Source organism: Phocoena sinus, chromosome 11 (genome assembly GCF_008692025.1).
Source record: "Phocoena sinus isolate mPhoSin1 chromosome 11, mPhoSin1.pri, whole genome shotgun sequence".
Lineage (NCBI taxonomy): Eukaryota > Metazoa > Chordata > Mammalia > Artiodactyla > Phocoenidae > Phocoena > Phocoena sinus.
In genome coordinates, this window is record NC_045773.1 from 58,943,764 (window position 1) to 58,965,141 (window position 21,378).

Genomic DNA, 21,378 nt, shown 5'->3' on the forward strand with positions numbered 1-21,378 from the left:
TGAATTGCACTGTAGTGATTCATGCTTAAGAAATGAAGCCGGATGGAATACAATTTAGAACCTACCCACCATATTAAGTAATTAGTTAATTTGCATATAACAAATTAAAGCAGAGGGAGTTTTTTATTTTTTGTTTGTTCATTCGTTTGAGTGTTTTGCCACCAGGGGCAGGAATTAGAACCACTTTTTAAAACCATAGATACAGAATCCCAGTACCAAAACTCTGATTCAAAAGTCTGAGACCAGATTTGTGCATCTGTATCTATTTTCATCCTGGCTTAAACTTTCAGCTTTTATTTAGTGTGTTATTTACAATTATCTTAGAGTCTACTGGGGCTTTTAGTGAATAAACCTGTTAAAAAATCTGCAGACTTCCGGTCGCCTTGGATTCCGCTGCTGTCGGTTCCTGCGTCCACTCCTGCCGGTTCCGCCGCGCTCCAGGTATCTTTTTCTGAACAAAAGCTGCCTCATCGTATGTTTCAAGGATGGCTCTTCCTATCATTGTAAAATGGGGGTGGACAGGAATATTCAGTGACCACACTTTCAGAAGATGATACTGTGCTAGATCTCAAACAGTTTCTCAAGACCCTCACGGGAGTGCTACCAGAACGCCAGAAGTTACTTGGACTCAAAGTTAAAGGCAAACCTGCAGAAAATGATGTTAAGCTTGGAGCTCTCAAACTGAAACCAAATACTAAAATCATGATGATGGGAACTCGTGAGGAGAGCTTGGAAGATGTCTTAGGTCCACCTCCTGACAATGATGATGTTATTAACGACTTTGATATTGAAGATGAAGTAGTTGAAGTAGAAAATAGGGAGGAAAACCTACTGAAAATTTCCCGCAGAGTAAAAGAGTACAAAGTGGAAGTTTTGAATCCTCCCAGGGAAGGGAAAAAACTTTTGGTGCTAGATGTTGCTTATACGTTATTTGACCATAGGTCTTGTGCAGAGACTGGGGTGGAATTAATGTGGCCATATCTTCATGAATTCCTAACATCTGCATATGAGGATTATGACATTGTTATTTGGTCTGCAACAAATATGAAGTGGATTGAAGCTAAAATGAAAGAGCTGGGAGTGAGTACAAATGCAAATTACAAGATTACCTTCACGTTGGACAGTGCTGCTATGATAACAGTGCATACTCCAAGGAGAGGATTAATAGATGTAAAGCCTCTTGGTGTCATATGGGGAAAGTTTTCGGAGTTTTACAGCAAAAAAAACACCATCATGTTTGATGACATAGGAAGAAATTTTCTAATGAACCCACAGAATGGACTAAAGATAAGACCTTTTATGAAAGCACACCTAAATCGAGATAAAGACAAAGAACTTTTAAAATTAACCCAGTACCTCAAGGAAATAGCAAAATTAGATGACTTTTTGGACCTAAATCACAAATATTGGGAAAGGTATCTCTCAAAGAAGCAAGGACAGTAGTTACAAGCTATACTGGCAGTTATTGAAGATACTTGAGATCCATGAACTTCTTTTTGCTTTTATGCTAAAGATCATTATGATAGTGCTGGACACTGCAGCAAATATCAGACTGCTTATACTTGGTCTTCCAGTTTTTTGTAAATTTAATTTTATATTTTTTGAAGATCATAGCAATACGCCAAAAAAAACACGAAAAACCCCACCTTTTTCCCCCTGTATGAATATACTGTAACTCTTGAAAAATATTTTCTCCAACATAGAGTACTGAGTTTTATTCCCACACACACACAAAGTGGACAAAAATGTATGCTTAACAATGTCATTTTGTGACTTTGGAAATAAGTATGTCTTGTGTGTTTGTCTCACTGTGTTGTTATCTAAGCCCAAACCCACCTTGAAACTACTGTTTATAAAACCAAAAAAAGAAAAGTTTTTAGTAAGGAACCTAGTTTAGTATGCTTAAAACCACTGAGAGTTTTTCTTATTCCTTTGTCATAAACACAATTTCTCTTATTACTCCACTACCTACATCTCTAAATTCTGAGCTGTCTCAGTTTGGTGTGTATGTGTGTCAGTGTTCTTTGAGTAAAACTGGAAAACGTCTGCTCTGATACAGATATGTCATAGTGTGACAAATAGAAAACATGAGACTGAGGAATGAAACTAAGGAACAAGAGTGTGTTTCTTTGTGGTGGCCAAGTAGAAGCACTCCTGCCTAAAACCGTTGTCCTAAAAGCAGTTAAAGGCAGTACATTTTAAAATGGTTCAGTCCTAAAAAGCATGAACAAAAAGTTTTTGTTCTGTTCCAGCTCTGTCTTCTCTAAGTGCAAACACTGTGTTGCAGTGAAAATATCTAGCCATAAGATTAACGAAATTTATTTGCAATGCTTTTGCCTGCAGATATGTAATGTGACCACTGTTTTGTGTTGAGAGTATTGCTTTATACAGTTCTTCTATTTGAAAGGAATCTGGTTCTTTCAAATAAACATGGTATGTATTGTTCTTAAAAAAAAAAATCTGCAAACTTCAGAATGAAAGCAGCTAAGGGATATCTGTTTAAGGTAAAATGGAGAAAAAAATTATATCATTGGTGTATATGTCACTCAGGAACACAAAGAATAAGGAGGGCTCCTTCTCTAAGCAAATTACAAAACCAGCACAGAAACAGCAAAGCAGTAATTATAGACTTGAACTAACCTGACATCTGCCTGAATTTGATCAAAGTATGGCATAGGTAAACTAATTTAACTTGCTCATAACTTCATTGCTTCAAAAGCAAAGGAACAAACAGCAGGATTCTTTTTTAAAATGGTGTTTGTTAACACCCTTTAATATGGTCTTTCTTATTTTTCACTAAAGTACTTATAAAGCTATAGGAAAAGGTAAAACCACACCACCACCCAAAATTAAGATTGACAGACAACTTAAAGCAAACATCTGGAAAGACTCTCCACAAAGCATAGAAGGGATTAATTCAGTTTGCCCTGAAATGGAAGACTAAGTCTGCTTTATCTCAGCCTGTCCTCCAAGTAAATCTGAGAAGTGGATTCAGTCTTGACTCAATGGACAAAGAGATGATAGAAAAAGACCATCTAACATCTTGTCTATTGAAAAATATAGCCTGAATACATAGCATCTCTTTCAAAAGATGAATAAGTAGAAAACAACCAACACAAAACCTATAAAATATTATTTCCTAATAAACTTATTTAAGATCATAAATGTGGTCTTTTTCTGAATACCACTTTATCTGCACCCCAGAGGTTTTGATATGTACTTTCATTACTGTTCCATTCTAAAAAATTTGTAAGCCAGGAGTTTGGGAATTTGTTTTTTGGTTTTCAAACACATCTTTTATTGTTAATTTCTAATCAGATTGTTTTAAGATGAGGGAAAATGTTCCATATGATGTCTATTTTTTGAAATTTGTTGACATTACTTGTGAATCAATATGTCGTCAATGTGTACTTTAAAAGAATATTTTTTCCTTGTATACATGATTTTTGTGATTTATCTTAGATCAGTATTATTGATCTACACCCAATCCAGAGATACATAAAGCAGAAAAATTATAAAATCCCATGCCCGTAGTAATGAACAGGAAAATTAGACCATAGTCCAGACAAACTTGGTTTCCAGACACAGAGTCAGCCTGATGATTACAGGCTGCAGAAGAGGACTTATGATTTTCTAAGTCTGGTAGATGTTCCCAATAACTAAAATCCTCTCCTACAATACAATTAGACCAGATTCTAAAAATAAAAACTCTGTACACTATCTTTTCTAATAAATATTAATATTTTGTATCTGGAAAAAACAGAAGTTTTTAAATAATTTCAAGTTATGCTTAGTGAGAAGCAAATGTCCTGTCAGCCAGTCCAGGCTTTCATGGATGGACAATTAAATGATGAGCTGTCTACATATATATTAACAGTATTAGATAACTGATGAGACCAGCTTCCTAAAAGCATGAAGAGATAGGTCAAGTTCTGATACACTTGTAGTGACTGCTGTCTCTCCCAAAGAAACAGGGTTTCTGCACTCATCATTGCCAGCTGGAAGCACCATCCTGCATTTAAAAAGTTCATTTGGAAATGTTACCAAACCAAACTTGGGTCTGTTCGCCTGTGCACAGTAAAGCCAATCTACTGACACCAGGTTGTGGTGAAGGTAAGTACAGCATTTATTGCAGGTGCCAAGCAAGGAGAATGGTCATCTCATACTCAATAGACCCAAACTCCCTGATGGCTTTCAGGGAAGGGGATTTAAAGACCATGCAAGGGAGGGAGCTGTAGGGTGCATGATCAGCTCACACATGATTCTCAGATTGGTTGGCATCAAGGTGAAGTTTCAAGCATCAGCAACCTTCTGGTTTCTATATTCTTGCAGTCAGCAGTTTTCATCTGGTGGAGGGGTGCTTCCTGTAAAAACAACTTAAGAATCCATGTCAGGCCTCTATCTATATCTTTCAGGGAACTGAGAGTTTTGTAATTCTGCTATGTAGCAGATTTATAGTCTAAATTGTTACCAGTTCCCCAGCCCAAGAGCTATTCTTTGTTTCTACATCTTCATACTTCCCAATCATTAACTCTTGAGTCAGCCTTTTACTCCAAAAGACAAGGACAGGGGCCTGTACATGGTTTCAGAAATAAGACATTCAGGTTTTTACCTGAGTGGGAGATTGTTATGGGTTAACTTGTGTCCACTCAAAATTCATATGCTGAAATCCTAACACCCAGTACCTCAGAATATGACCTTATTTGGAAAAGGAGCATTGAAATGTAATTAGTTAAGTTAGGATGAGATCATACTGGAATAGGGTGGGCCCCTAATCCAAAATGACAGGGGCCCTTACAAAAAAAAGAAGATGATGTGAAGAGAAAGAGACACAGGAAGAATGTCATGTGAAGGCGAAGAATTGGAGTGATATATCCACAAACCAAGGAACACCAAAGATGACAAGCAAACCACCAGAAGCCAGGAAGAGGAAAAGAAGGGTTCCCCTGCTAACTCCAGAGGGAGCATGGCCTTGCCAGCACTTGATTTAGGGCTTCTAGCCTCCAGAACTAAGTCAATAAAATTTCTGTTGTTCTAAGCAACCCAGTTTGTGGCACTTTGTTAAATCAGCCCTGGGGGGGACATTCAAGATGGCAGAACAGTAAGAAGTGGAGATCACCTTGCTCCCCACAAATACATCAGAAATACATCTACATGTAGAACAACTCCTACAGAACACTTACTGAACACTGGCAGAAGACCTCAGACCTCCCAAAAGGCAAGAAACTCCCCATGTATCTGGGTAGGGCAAAATAAAAAAGGAAAAATGGAGACAAAAGAATAGGGATGGGACCTGCACCACTGGGGGCGGGGGAGCTGTAAAGGAGGAAAAGTTTCCACACACTAGGAAGCCTCTTCACAGGCAGAAAAGGGCGGTGGGGTGGGGGGGGGAAGCTTTGGAGCCATGGAGGAGAGAGCAGCAACAGGGTTGCAGAGGGGAAAGCAGAGAGATTCCCACACAGAATATCAGTGCCGACCAGAAGTCACCAGCCTGAGAGGCTTATCTGCTCACCCATCAGACAGATGGGGGCTGGGAGCTGAGGTTTGGGCTTCGGAGGCTCTAGCTTCAGAGACCCCAGGGAGAGGACTGGGGTTTGCTGCATGGACACAGCCTGAAGGGGGCTGGTGTGCCACAACTAGCCTGGAAGGAGTCTGGGAAAAAGTCTGGAACTGCCGAAGAGGCAAGACACTTCTTCTTGCCTCTTTGTTTTGTGGTGCGCAAGGAGAGGGGATTCACAGTGCCGCTTAAATGAGCTCCAGAGATGGGTGTGAGCTGCGGCTCTCAGCACGGACACCAGAGACGGGCATGAGATGCTAAGGCTGTTGCTGCAGCCACCAAGAAGCCTGTGTGCAAGGACAGGTCACTGTCGACACCTCCCCTCCCAGGAGGCTGTGCAGCCAGCCACTTCCAGGGTCCCGTGATCCAGGGAAAACTTCCCGGGGAGAGCACACAGCACGAATCAGGCTGGTGCAATGTCAAGCTGGCCTCTGCTGCTGCGGGATCGCCCTGCATTCCATACCATTCCCTCCCTCCCGTCCTGAGTGAGCGAGAGCCCCCTAATCAGCTGCTACTTTAACCTCGTCCTGTCTGAGTGAAGAACAGATGCCCTCAGGCCGCCTACACACAAAGGCGGGGCCAAATCCAAAGCTGTGTGTGAACAAAGAAGAGAAAAGGAAATCTCTCCCAACAGCCTCAGGAGCAGCGGATTAAATCTTCACAATCAAGTTGATGTACATTGCATCTGTGGAATACCTGAAAAGACAACGAATCAACCCAAATTGAGGCAGTGGACTTTGGGAGCAATGATATATATATTTATTTTCCTTTTTCTCTTTTTGTGAGTACACATGTGTATGCTTCTGTGTGTAATTTAGTCTGTATAGCTTTGCTTTTACATTTGTCCTAGGGTTCTGCATGCCCGTTTTGGGGTTCTTTTTGTTTTATATTATAGTTTTTAGTGCTTCTTATGATTGATGGATTTGTTTTTTGGTTTGGTTGCTCTCTTCTTTCTTTCTTTGTTTTTTTTAATTACTTTTTAATTTTTAAAAAATTTTAATAATTATTTTTCATTTTTTATTTTAATAAAATTATTTTATTCTTTCTTTCTTTCTTTTTTCTCCCTTTTATTCTGAGCCATGTGGATGACAGGATCTTGGTGATCAGGCAGGGTGTCAGGCCTGTGCCTCTGAGGTTGGAGAGCTGAGCACAAGACAATCATCCATGAGAGACCTCCCAGCTCCACGTAATATCAAACGTCAAAAATCTCCCAGAGGTCTCTATCTTAATGCCAAAATCCAGCTCCACTCAATGACAAGCAAGTTACAGTGCTGGAAACCCTATGACAAACAACTAGCAAGACAGGAACACAACCTCGCTTACTAGCAGAAAGGCTGCCTAAAATGAGAATAAGGTCACAGACACCACAAAACACACCACCAGACACAGACTTGCCCACCAGAAAGACAAGATACAGCCTCATCCACCAGAACACAGGAACCAGTCCCCTCCAACAGGAAGCCTACACAACCCACTAAATCAACCTTATCCACTGGGGGCAGACACCAAAAACAGGAACTACGAACATGCAGCCTGCAAAAAGGAGACCACAAACACAGTAAGATATGCAAAATGAGAAGACAGAGAAACATGCAGCAGATGAGGGAGCAGGGTTAAAACCCACCAGACCAAACAGATGAAGAGGAAAGAGGCAGTCTACCTGAAAAAGAATTCAGAGTAATGATAGTAAAGATGATACAAAATCTTGGAAATAGAATGCAGAAAATACAAGAAATGTTTAACAAGGACATAGAAGAACTAAAGAGCAAACAAACAATGATGAACAACACAATAAACGAAATTTAAAATTCTCTAGAAGGAATCAATAGCAGAATAACTGAGGCAGAAAGCAGAGAAGTGACCTGGAAGATAAAATAGTGGAAATAACTGCTGCAGAGCAGAATAAAGAAAAAAGAATGAAAAGAATTGAGAACAGTCATAGAGACCTCTGGGGCAACATTAAACACACCAACATTTGAATTATAAGAGTCCCAGAAGAAGAAGAGAAAAAGAAAGGGCCTGAGAAAATATTTTATGAAACTACAGTTGAAAACTTCCTTAACATGGGAAAGGAAATATTTACTCCAGTCCAGGAAGTGCAGAGAGTCTCATACAGGATAAAACCAAGGAGAAACACGCCAAGACACATATTCATCAAATTATCAAAAATTTTAGAAAGAAAATATATTAAAAGCAGCAAGGAAAAAACAACAAATAACATACAAGGGAAACCCCATGAAGTAAACAGCTGACCTTTCAGCAGAAAATCTGCAAGCCAGAAGACACTGGCAAGACATATTTAAAGTGATGAAAGGGAAAAAACTACAACCAAGATTACTGTATCCAGCAAGAACCTCATTCAGATTCGACGGAGAAATTAAAACTTTACAAACAAGCAAAAGCTGAGAGAATTCAGCATCACCAAACCAGCTTTACAACAAATGCTAAAGGAACTTCTCTAGACAAGAAACACAAGAGAAGGAAAAGACCTACGATAACAAACTCAAAACACTTAAGAAAATGGTAATAAGAACAGACATATCGATAATTACCTTAAATGTAAATGGATTAAATGCTCCAACCAAAGGACATAGACTGGCTGAATGGATACAAAAACAAGACCCATATATATGCTGTCTACAAGAGAGCCACTTTAGACCTAGGAACACATACAGACTGAAAGTGAGAGGATGGAAAAAGATATTCCATGCAAATGGAAATCAAAAGAAGTCTGGAGTAGCATTTCTCATATCAGAGAACATAGACTTTAAAATAAAGACTACTAAAAGAGACAAAAGATGACACTACATAATTATTGAGGGATCAATCCAAGAAGAAGATATAACAATTGTAAATATTTATGCACCCAACATAAGAGCACCTCAGTACATAAGGCAAATGCTAACAGCCATAAAACAGGAAATTGACAGTAACACAATAATAGTAGGGGACTTTAACAACACATTTTGACCAATGGAGAGATCATACAAAATGAAAACAAATAAGGACACACAAGCTTTAAATGATACATTAAACAAGATGGATTTAATTGATATTTATAGGACATTCCATCCAAAAACAACAGAATACACTTTCTTCTCAAGTGCTCATGGAACATTCTCCAGGATAGACCATATCTTGGGTCACAATTCCGGCCTTGGTAAACTTAAGAAAATTGAAATTGTATCAAGTATCTTTTCTGACCACAAGGCTATGAGACTAGATTTCAATTACAGGTAAAAACCTGTAAAAAATACAAACACATGGAGGCTAAACAATACACTACTTACTAATGAAGTGATCACTGAAGAAATCAAAGAGGAAATAAAAAGATACCAAGAAACAAATGACAACGAAAACATGATGACTGGTAATCTATGGGATGAAGCAAAAACAGTTCTAAGAAGCAAGTTTATAACAATACAATCCCACCTTAAGAAGCAAGATACATCTCAAATAAACAACCTAACCTTACGCCTAAAGCAATTAGAGAAAGAAGACCAAAAAATCCCAAAGTTAGCAGAAGGAAAGAAACCATAAAGATCAGAGCAGACATAAATGAAAAAGAAATGAAAGAAATAAATGCAAATATCAATAATACTAAATGCTGGTTCTTTGAGAAGATAAACAAAATTGATAAACCATTAGCCTGACTCATGAATAACAAAAGGGAGAAGACTCAAATCAATATGAGAAAGGAAAAAGGAGAAGTAACAACTGACACTGCAGAAATACAAAGGATCATGAGAGATTACTACAAGCATCTATATGCCAATAAAACGGACAACCTGGAAGAAATGGACGAATTCATAGAAAAGCATAACCGTATGAGAATGAATGAGGAATAAATAGAAAAGCACAAGATCTGAAATTGAAACTGTGATTATAAATCTTCCAACAAACAAAAGCCCAGGACAGATGGCTTCACAGGTGAATTCTATCAAACATTTAGAGAAGAGCTAACACCTGTCCTTCTCAAACTCTTCCAAAATATAGCAGAGGAGGGAACACTCCCAAACTCATTCTACGAGGCCACCATCACCCTGATACCAAAACCAGATAAGGATGTCACAAAGAAAGAAAACTACAGGCCAATGTCACTGATGAACATAGATGCAAAAATCCTCAACAAAATACTAGCAAACAGAATCCAATAGCACATTAAAAGGATCATACACCATGATGAAGTGGGGTTTATCTGAGGAATACAAGGATTCCTCAATATACACAAATCAATTAATGTGATACATCCTAATAACAAATTGAAAAATAAACACCATATGATCATCTCAATAGATGCAGAAGCTTTTGACAATATTCAACACCCATTTATGATAAAAACCCTCCAGAAAGTAGGCATAGAGGGAACTTTTCTCAACATAATACAGGCCATATATAAAAAAGCCACAGCCAACATCATCCTCAATGGTGAAAAACTGAAACCATTTCCACTAAGATCAGGAACAAGACAAGGTTGCCCAACTTCACCACTATTATTCAACATTGTTATGGAAGATTTGGTTACAGCAATCAGAGATGAAAAAGAAATAAAAGGAATCCAAATTGGAAAAGAAAAAGTAAATCTGTTACTGTTTGCCGGTGACACGATACTATACATAGAGAATCCTAAAGATGCTACCATAAAACTACTAGAGCTAATCAATGAATTTGGTAAAGTAGCAGGACACAAAATTCATGCACAGAAATCTCTTTCATTCCTATACACTAATGATGAAAAATCTGAAAGAGAAATTAAGGAAACACTCCCATTTACCATTGCAACAAAAAGAATAAAATACCTAGGAATAAACCTACCTAAGGAGACAAAAGACCTGTATGCAGAAAATTATAAGACACTGATGAAAGAAATTAAAGATGATATTGACAGATGGAGAGATATACCAAGTTCTTGGATTGGAAGAATCAACATTGTGAAAATGGCTATCCTACCCAAAGCAATCTACAGATTCAATGCAATCCCTATCAAACTACCAGTGGCATTTTTCACAGAACTAGAACAAAAAATTACACAATTTGTATGGAAACACAAAAGACCCTGAATAGCCAAAGCAATCTTGAGAAAGAAAAACAGATCTGAAGGAATCATGTTCCCGGACTTCAGACTATACTACAAAGCTACAGTAATTAAGATAGTATGAAACAGAAATATAGATCAATGGAACAAGATAGAAAGCCCAGAGGTAAACCCACGCACATATGGTCACCTTACTTTTGATAAAGGAAGCAAGAATATACAATGGAGAAAAGACAGCCTCTTCAATAAGTGGTGCTGGGAAAACTGGACAGCTACATGTAAAAGTATGAAATTAGAACACTCCCTAACACCATACACAAAAATAAACTCAAAATGAATTAAAGACCTAAATGTCAGGCCAGACACTATATAACACTTAGAGGAAAACATAGGTAGATCACTCTGTGACATAAATCACAGCAAGTTCCTTTTTGACCCACCTTCTAAGAAATGGAAATATAAACAAAAATTTAAAAATGGGACCTAATGAAATGTAAAAGCTTTTGTACAGCAAAGGAAACCATAAACAAGATGAAAAGACAACCCTCAGAATGGGAGAAAATATTTACAAATGAAGCAACTGATAAAGGATTAATCTCCAAAATTTATAAGCAGCTCATGCAGCTCAATATCAAAAAAACAAACAACCTAATCCAAAAGTGGGCAGATGTCCTACATAGACATTTCTCCAAAGATGATATACAGACTGCCAGCAAACCCATGAAAGGATGCTCAACATCACTAATTATTAGAGAAATGCAAATCAAAACTACAATGAAGGGCTTCCCTGGTGGCGCAGTGGTTGAGAGTCCGCCTGCCGATGCAGGGGACGCGGGTTCGTGCCCCGGTCTGGGAGGATCCCACGTGCCGCGGAGCGGCTGGGCCCGTGAGCCATGGCCGCTGGGCCTGCGCGTCCGGAGCCTGTCCTCCGCAACGGGAGAGGCCACAACAGTGAGAGGCCCGCGTAACGCATAAAAAAAAAAAAAAAAAAAAAAAAAAAAAAAAAAACTACAATGAGGTATCACCTCACACCAGTCAGAATGGCCATCATTAAAATATCTACAAACAATAAATGCTGGAGAGGGTGTGGAGAAAGGGAAATCCTCTCGCACTGCTGGCGGGTATGTAAATTGATACAGCCGCTTTGGAGAACAGTATGGATGTTCCTTAAAAAACTAAAAATATAACTACCATACAACCCAGCAATCCCACTACTGGGCATATACCCTGAGAAAACCATAACTCAAAAAGAGTCATGTACCACAGTGTTCATTGCAGCTCTATTTATAATAGCCAGGACATGGAACCAACCTAAGTGTCCATTGACAGATGAATGGATAAAGAAGATGTGACACACATATATGATGGAATATTACTCAGCCATAAAAAGAAAAGAAATTGAGTTATTTGTAGTGAGGCGAATGGACCTAGATTCTGTAGTACAGAGTGAAGTAAGTCAGAAAGAGAAAGACAAATACCATATGCTAACACATATATATGGAATCTAAAAAAAAGGGAAAAAATGGTTGTGAAGAACTTAGGGGCAGGATGGGAATAAAGACCCAGACCTACTAGAAAATGGACTTAAGGACACGGGGAGGGGAAAGGGTAAGCTGGGACAAAGTGAGAGAGTGGAATGGACATATATACACTACTAAATGTAAAATTGATAGCTATTGGGAAACAGTCACATAGCACAGGGAGATCATCTCGGTGTTTTGTGACCACCTAGAGGGGTGGTATAGGGAGAATGGGAGGGAGGGAGATGCAAGAGGGTAGAGATATGGGGATATATGTATATGTATAACTGATTCAATTTGTTATAAAGCAGACACTAACACAACATTGTTAAGCAATTATACTCCAATAAAGATGTTACCAAAAAAAAAAAATCAGCCCTAGGGAATAAAGAAATTTGCAGATATTTCTTAGTAAACCTAATGAGGGGTTCATAACAGTGTCACAATATAAGAAAATTCAAGATAATATTTAAAAAATTTAAAGCAGAATTAAAATATAGCTGGAAACATTGGGTATCAGAATAAAACTGAATCTAATTGAATTCATTTCCAATGTCATCCCTGAAAGTCAATATCCAGAACAATATTTCAGAATTTGAAAATTCCTAAATCAAGTATAGTAGGACAAAAATTCAGCAATTCATCTTTGTCTAATGTATGCCTCTCCTACATGCTCTTAGAAATTTCTAATAATGCATTAAGCATGTGTTGTGCCCTTATTAAATCTTGCATTACCTAATGAGACCATATATATGTATATATAACCACATAACCTTCCTTGAGGAAGGTTAGCTAAACTTTTCCTTTGGACATCAAGTCTATGATTTATTTTATTCCACCCCATAATGAGATTGATAATTACTAGTGTGGAAGATTTCAGCAATCATATTTTTCAAAGGAAGAAAATAAAGATTAGAAATAGGAAATGACTATTACAAAAAACTGAGCAATATCATTCCTTTTTAAGAGTGTATAAAAACATGTACATCATTAACCCTTGTTATAACATTTCAATAAATTAAGCTCAGTTCTTTGGATTATGTGGACTAACCTTTCAAGATTATGGACTGTCCATTAAAAGCTCAATGGCTTATTTAAATGCATAATTACATATGTTCATAATATATACAAGGACAGAGCTCAAATATTATCTATCAGTTCAGTTTCATGTTTGTTCTCTTGCCTATTGAATGCAGGGGAAATAACTTTACTATCTTCAAAAAAAGATTTTTAAATGGCATGTTCTATTTATTACAGTAAGTTCATTCATAAAAGTTAAAACTGATTATGAAACAAAAATAAAGACAAAAAAATGGCATATAGCATGCTTTGTGAAGTCAATTTCATTCCCTGATTTGTCACTCCACAAGCACTCTGTTATGGAACAAATATTTGGCATTGTGTTCTCTACAAGGAAATTATCAATATGTTTAAGAAAAAACAAATTAATTTTTTTCTCAAAAAAAAGTGCATTTGTATAAATTGTTTTTTAAAAGAGTTGAATTTTCACTTTAAATGGTAATATATGAAAGAACATATGAAAATTATTGTCATATTCTAAGATTTAAGAGACCTAAACATAATAAATTTAATAATGTTTCTGTATATCAACAAGTCATGAATAAGATCTTGAAAATTCCAAATCCAAAAAGGAATAATTTTGCAGAATATATAAATTAAAATTTTGCTACAACTATAACAAATTCAAATTTATCTGTGTTACATATGTGTATGATAAAAAATCAGATAATCTATATACATAGTTAACATATAATAAAACTGACCACCATTTTAGGAATCCAGATCAAGATGGCAGAGTAGGAACATCCTGAACTCACCTCTTCCTATGGACACATCAAAACCACAACTGCATATAAAACATATCTCTGAGAACAACATGAAGACTAGCAATACAGATTTTCTACAACTAAAGATATTTTTAAAAGGCCACACATCATATGGGTAGGAGGGACAGAGACATGATCTAGTCAGAACCTACAGTGGGAGGGATATCACTAATGTGGAAGCCCCCTATGAGGAGGAGAGGGGTATGAGACCAACGTCAGGATCCCCAGCCTGGGGACCTGCACCAGGAAGATGAGCCCTCATAACGTCTGGTTTTGAAAACCAGAAGGTCTTACAACCAGGAGAGCTAGAGGGCTGTGGGAAACCAAGACTCCACTCTTAAGGGGCTCACACACAAATTTTCTCACTCCAAGTCCCAGCACAGAGGCAGCAGCTTGAAAAGCACCTAAGTCGTATAAAAAGGAGATTCATTCACCAATGTCAGGGCTTGTGCTGGAGGGACAGGGATCTGGTGGAATTTACTCCAGGGAAGGAAGCACTTGTGGGCACCATTGTTTTAACTCTCCTTCCACCTAGCTGGTAGGTGCCATTTCTGTCACTTTCCATCAGCATAGCTCTCACTATTGGTCCCTGTCATTCCCCTGAGGACCAGCCCCAGCCAACATTCCTGCCTTCCAAATTTGGCTTCTGCCCCATCTCACACAGTGGATGGCCCCCATCGGCACCCCTTCAAAGTGCTTCCCATCCTGGGAGCCAGCCTTGCACACCAGCATGCCCACAGCAATCACAGCTCAACCACAACCAGAGGGAACATGCAGCCCACACAGAGGGTACCCCAGGAACGCCTGGCTCTGGTGACCAGAGGGGATTGTACCACTGGGTCCCACAGGACACCTTTGACATAGGCCACTCCTTCAAGACCAGGACATGTAGATTATATACCTAATACATTAAAAACAAACACACAAAAAGGCAAAATGATGATACAAAGGAACACCTTCCAAGTAAAAGAACAAGACAAAACCTCAGAAAAAGAACTAAACAAAATGAAGATAAGCAGTTTACCACATAAAGAGTCTTAAAGTATAGTCATAAAAATGCTTACCAAAATCAGGAAAGAATGGATGAACTCTTGAAGAATGGATGAAGTGAGAACTTCAACAAAGAGATAGAAAATATAAAAAAGAACCAATTATACAGAACAATATAATAATTGAAATAAAAAATACACTAGAGGGAATAAATAGATTGGAAAATACAGAGAAATGGATCAGTGATCAGGAAAATAAGGTAGTGGAAATCACCCTATCAGAGCAGCAATCAGAATAGCAAAAAGAAAAAAGAACTCTTAAAAGTGAGGATAGTTTAAGGGAACTCTGGAACAACATTTCTACTAATATTCTCAATAAAGGGGTCCCAGAAAAAGAAGAGAGAGAGAGAAAGGGACAGAGAACATATTTGAAGATGTAATAGCTGAAACTTCCCTAATCTGGGAAAGGAAACAGACATCCACATCCAGAAAACACAGACAGTCCCAAACAAGATGAACCCAAAGAGGTCCATATCCAAGATACATTATAATTAAAATGGTAAAAATTAAAGATAAAGAGAGAATATTAAGAGCAGCAAGAAAAAAACAACTAGTTACATATCAGGGAACTCCCATAGAGTCTCACCTGACTTTTCAGCAGAGATTTTGTAGGCCAGAAGCAAGGTGCACAATTTATTTGAAGTGATAAAAGGAAAAAAACCTACAACCAAGGGTACTCTACCCAGCAAGGTTATCATTCAGAATTGAAGGAAGGATAAAGAGTTTTACAAAACAAGCAAAAGCTAAAATATTTCATCACCACTAAGCTGGCCTTATAAGAAATGTAAAAAGAACATCTCTAATCAGGAAAGGCCACAACTTGATATAAGAAAATTATGAAAAGAAAAATGTCACTGGGAAAGGCAAACATAAAATAAAGGTAATGGATTAACCACTTATATAGTGAGTAGGAAGGTTAAAGACAAAAGTAGCAAAATCATCTATACCTACAATAGGTAGTTAAGGGACACAAAAATAAAAAGATGTAAAATATGAGTATAAAACATAGGGAAATCACTAAAAATGTATGGCTGTAAAACTGTGCTTGAGCTTAAAAGGTCATCAACATATATGTTATTGTATATGAACCTCAGAGTAACCACAAATCAAAAACCTTTGTTACCAAAAAAAAAAAAAAGAGAGAGAGAGAGAGAGAAGAGAAAGAAATCCAAATACAATAGTGAAGATAGATATCAAATCACCAGGAAAGAGAGGAAGGGAAGAATAATGGAACAAAGCTACAACCAAAAAACAATTAACAAGATGGTAATAAGCACATATGTATCAATAATTGCTTTGAATCTAAGTGGGTAAATGCTCCAATCAAAAAACAAAAGTTGGCTGAATAGATTAAAAAATAAGTCTTCATGTTTGCTGCCTACAAGAGACTTACTTCAGATCTAGAGACACACACAGACTGAAAGTGAGGGGATGGAAAAAGTATTCCATGCAAACAGAGGAAAAGAAAGTGGGGGTAGTAATACTTATTTCAGACAAAATAGACTTTAAAATAAAGACTGTAACTAGAGACAAAGAAAAATGTTCTATAATGATAAAGGAATCAATCCAACTAGAGGATATAACACTTGTAAATATCTATGCAGTCAACATAGGAGCACTTAATGCATAAAGCAAACATTAACAGATATAAAAGGGAGATATTGACAGTAATACAATAACAGTAGGGGACAAGTTATACACTTCACTTACATCAATGAACAGATCGTCCAGACAGAAAATCTATAATGAAATTTTGGCTTTAAATGACATATTAGATCAAATAGATATATGCAGATTATTCCATCCCAAAACAGCAGCATGCAACATTCTCCATGTTAGATCATACAGTAGGCCATAAATCGTCTCAATAAATTTAAAAAGATTGAAATTATATCAAGCAACTTTCTGACCACAATGATATGAAACTAGAAATCAATTACAAGAATAAAACTGGAAAAAATGCAAACACATGGAGGCTAAACAACATGCTACTAAACAACAAATGGGTCAACAAAGAAATCAAAGAAAAAAAGAAAAAAATACCTTGAGACAAATGAAAAAGGAAACACAATATTCCAAAATCTATGGGATGCAGCAAAAGCCCTTCTAAAAGGAAAGTTTATAGTGACACAGGTCTACCTCAGAAATAAGAAAAATCTTAAATAAAACCCTATCCTTACTATAAAAAAAAGAAACAAAGCCCACATTTAGTAGAAGGAAAGAAATAATAAATATCAGAACAGAAATAAATAAGATAGAGACTAAAAATACAATAGAAAAGATCAGTGAATCTCAGAGCTGGTTCTCTGAAAAGATTAAGAAAATTGATAACCCTTATAGCCAGATTCATCAAGAAAAAGAGAGGACCTATATAAGTAAATTCAGAAATGAAAGAGAAGTAACAACCAATATCACAGAAATACAAAGGATCATAGGAGATTACAATGAACAATGATATGTCAATAAAATGGACACCCCAAAAATGGATAAATTCTTAGAAATGTACAATTTCCCAAGACTGAATCAGGAAGAAATAAAAAATATGAACAGACAGATCACTAGTAATGAAACTGAATCAGTAATCAAAAAATTTTTAGTAAACAAAAGTCCAGGACCAGACAGCTTCACAGGTGAATTCTACAGAACATTTAAAGAGGAGCTAATATCTATTCTTTTCAAACTATTTCAAAAAATTGAAGAGATGGGAACACTTCCCCAACACACTCTTCAAAGTCACCATAACCTGATACCAAAACCAGACAAAGACACTACCAAAAAAGAAAATTATAGGCCAATATTTCTGATGAACATAGACGCAAAAATTCTCCAAAAAAATAGTAGTAGACTGAATTCAATAATACATCGAAAGTATCGTACACCACGGTCAAGTGGGATTTAGTCCAGGGATGCAAGGATGGCTCAATATCCACAATCAATGTGATACACTGCATTAACAAAACAAAGGATAAAAATTATTTGATCATCTCAATAGATGCAGAAAAGCATTAGACAAAGCTCAACATACATTCAAGATAAAAATTCTCAACAAACTGGGTATACAGACAATATATCTCAATGTAATAAAGGCCAAAAATGACTAGTCCACACCTAACATCATATTCAATGATGAAAAGCTGAAATCTTTCCTCCAAGATCAGGAAGAAGAAAAGGATACCTACTATCACCACTTTTATTCAACATAGTATTGGAAGTCTTAGCCCCAGCAATCAGAAATGAAAAAGAGATACGAGGCATCGAAACTGGAGACGAAAAAGTAAAACTGTTACTGTTTGTAGGTGACATGGTACAGCATATTAAAAACACTAAAGATGCCACCAAAAAGCTATTAGAAGTAATACTGAATTTAGTAAACTTGCAGGATACGAAATCAATATATAGAAATCTGTTGCATATCTATACACTAATACCAAACTATCAGAAAGGGAAATTAAGAAACAAGTTCATTTACAATTGCATCAAAAAGAATAAAATACCTAGGAATAATTTAAAGAGGTGAAAGATGTATACTCTGAAAACTGTAAGACTTTGATGAAAAAAATTGAAGAAGAAAGAAATAAATGGAAAGCTATACTATGTTCATAGATTGGAAGAATTAATATTGTTAAAATATCTATACTACCCAAAGAAATCTACAGATTCAATGCAATCCCTATCAAAATACCAGTGGCATTTTTCCCAGAACTGGAATCCTAAAGTTTGTATGAAACCACAAAAGGAACTGATCAGGATTTAATGCAAATATCAACTCCAGGTAACATTTCCATGTTTATCTCTAATCCTAAGAGACCCCCATTAGAGAATGAATAAAATAAATTGCAAATTATTAGAGAGAATGGAATATTACACAGCCATTAAAACAAATAACTAGCTCTCTGCATATCACGAATAAATTTCAAAAACCAATGTTAACAGTATGGCAAACAAATTTCTATGCATTTTAATAAATACCCAAACAATAGTGTCTATTTCATTCATGTGTACATGCATATGTAGACAGTAGAAAACATGCACAAGAACACAACACATCAACTTCAGAAGTATGGTGACCCCAAGGGGGTAAAAAAGGAGCAGGAGAAAATGGATGAAGCTTTAGTTATGGTTGCAAATTTTTTATTAATGGTGATGAAGAGAGAGCGAGAGGAAGGGAGAGGGTGAATGAAAGGGCAAATAGGGGCAAATTGTTAATATATGTTTAATTTCAGTGACATATACTTATTTTCTCCACATTTTATTATGATTTAAACATTCTTCCTTAAAGTTTTCATTTTAACTTAAAATACAATGTAATTTCAATCCCTCTGTTAAATTTTAAGAGAAAAAAATTGTTATTGGTTTAATCTATTAATATAGAGTAGAATATTTAATAGTTCCCACTAATGTTACCCAATATTTACTGACAATGGCATCATAAAAATTATCAGAACATGCACAGTATTTATTTCTTATGTGTCTGGTTTTCACAGAAATCTGTGTGGTAGAAATCAGGGATATCTGTAGCTAGATGATCCAAGATCTCAGTCTAATGAATAAGATAAAAGTAGAATGATTTTCTACTTTTAATGAAAGCAGAGATGTAGATTTAAAAGAGGAAGGAAAAATTCTGGTAACAGTAGGCAGCTAGATAGGTAGGTAAATGGGTGGAGGGATGGAGGATGTGTAGGTAGGGAGAGAGAGAGAGGAAAAAGCCTTATTCGATCATAAGGATTTATTTGAGGTGCCTGGAAATTATTTTTCCCTGATAAGCATAGGCTGACATCATTCATTAAATGGGTCAGTCTCTGTGAAGCCTGGATACCATAAATCACAGTGTCCAGAAACAATATTAATTCTCTATAGTATTATCTGTCAACCACTGATTCTTTCACTCATTCAAACATGTGACCAATGCCTACTATAAGCTTAGATTACTGATTAGTTTTTAATATAATCAGCTTCCAAATGCAAAAGTTAACTCTATTCAAGTCATTTAAAGAAGATTTATCCTGAAAGAGGAATCAAGATGGCAGAGTAGTAGGACATGGAACTCACCTCTTCCCATAAAGAAGATTTATTCTACCTAATGCTGAAGATCTTTGGGGGAAAATATTTCTACATATTTTTACTGAAGAAGTTTATTTATTCACTGCAGGCAGTGATGTGCTAAGTGAGAAAGGTATTCTTCCTAAATATTTATGTCTGTTAACAAGGTCTCTGAATGACAAGAAAAAATTTCTATCAAATAAACTTAAACAGGCAGGCTAAGCATTTATTTATACAGACAACCCCTAGATGCCAGTCATTTTGTTCATCAAGCAACACCTAGATGCCAGTCATTTTGTTAAAGACTGAGCTAAAAAAAAAATCTGAAGAACCCTTGTCCTAGAGAATTTCACTGTCGTTTTGACCAAATCTAAATAAATGGAATCTCTTCTCTCTTTGAACTAGAAGTCAATAGTAAGATTAAACAGATAATCGAATTCTTCACAAGGTAATGATGCCAACACAAAATCTTTGTCCTCATATGAGTTTTTCTACCGCAGCAGTTCTCAGTCTTGGCTGCAATTGCAATCACCATGCAGAGAATTAAAAATGCACATAAAATAGCAAATCCTGCCCTCAGAGTTATGGGTCTCATTGTTTTTGGTGCATCTTGGACGTCGGGATGAGAAGCTCCTATGTGCTTCCATGTGCAGCCAATTTTGAGAACCACCACAAGGACCCAACGGCCTCATAGCCTTTACATCCTGCTGGGGGCATAAACTTTCATGATCATAGGGCTAAAAGCAAAGAATATTAGGAAAACAGGAACAAATGGGGAGTTCATTAGGCCTAGAATGTTTAGCTATGTTTCACTCTTTCTTTTTCAAACCAACTCTGCAATGAGGGCTGCTCTTTTTCTTTTTAATCCTTGCTCAACTAGAATACTCCAGCGTGTGTAAACCATCAACACACTTGTCCTCTTGTTATCCCATCCAAGAAATCCAACAACCTAGAAACTTGGACACTTCAAGTCTCTTCCTCACCTAGAAAGAATCCAGCAGGTCTTCTTTCCTCCAAAGAACTAGGCCTTTATTTAGAAAAACTGGGTTCTTTCTTTAGCACGTTTATGGCCCAAATGGGAAAAGTGAGATGGGGCATGTTCCCAACTGCTTCTCACTAGAGAGGGGAAATGAAACTAACCTCTGGAGAAAGCACACCATAGACCACAGTTCTTTGATTTCCACCCTCCTCCATAGGAGTGAATATTAGGTACAATATTCAGTATGTCAAGGTCATGTTTACCTAACTCTAATGAAGCAAAACATAAATCTCAAATTGTTAACCATCTACAGGGAATAAGTGGATCTTTTTTTTCCAGAAGCCAAGTAAT

The 21,378-nt window shown here is 36.7% G+C and overlaps 1 protein-coding gene across 1 annotated transcript; it reads left to right on the forward strand.

The window, feature by feature from the left end:
- Nucleotides 1-485: 485 nt before the first annotated feature.
- On the forward strand, nt 486-1,727 carry LOC116762219 (ubiquitin-like domain-containing CTD phosphatase 1). Its single transcript, XM_032648955.1, is given in 2 exon segments — nt 486-512; nt 514-1,727. Coding segments are annotated over 2 exon segments (957 nt in total). The 3' UTR covers nt 1,444-1,727.
- The last annotated feature ends 19,651 nt before the right edge of the window (nt 1,728-21,378 follow it).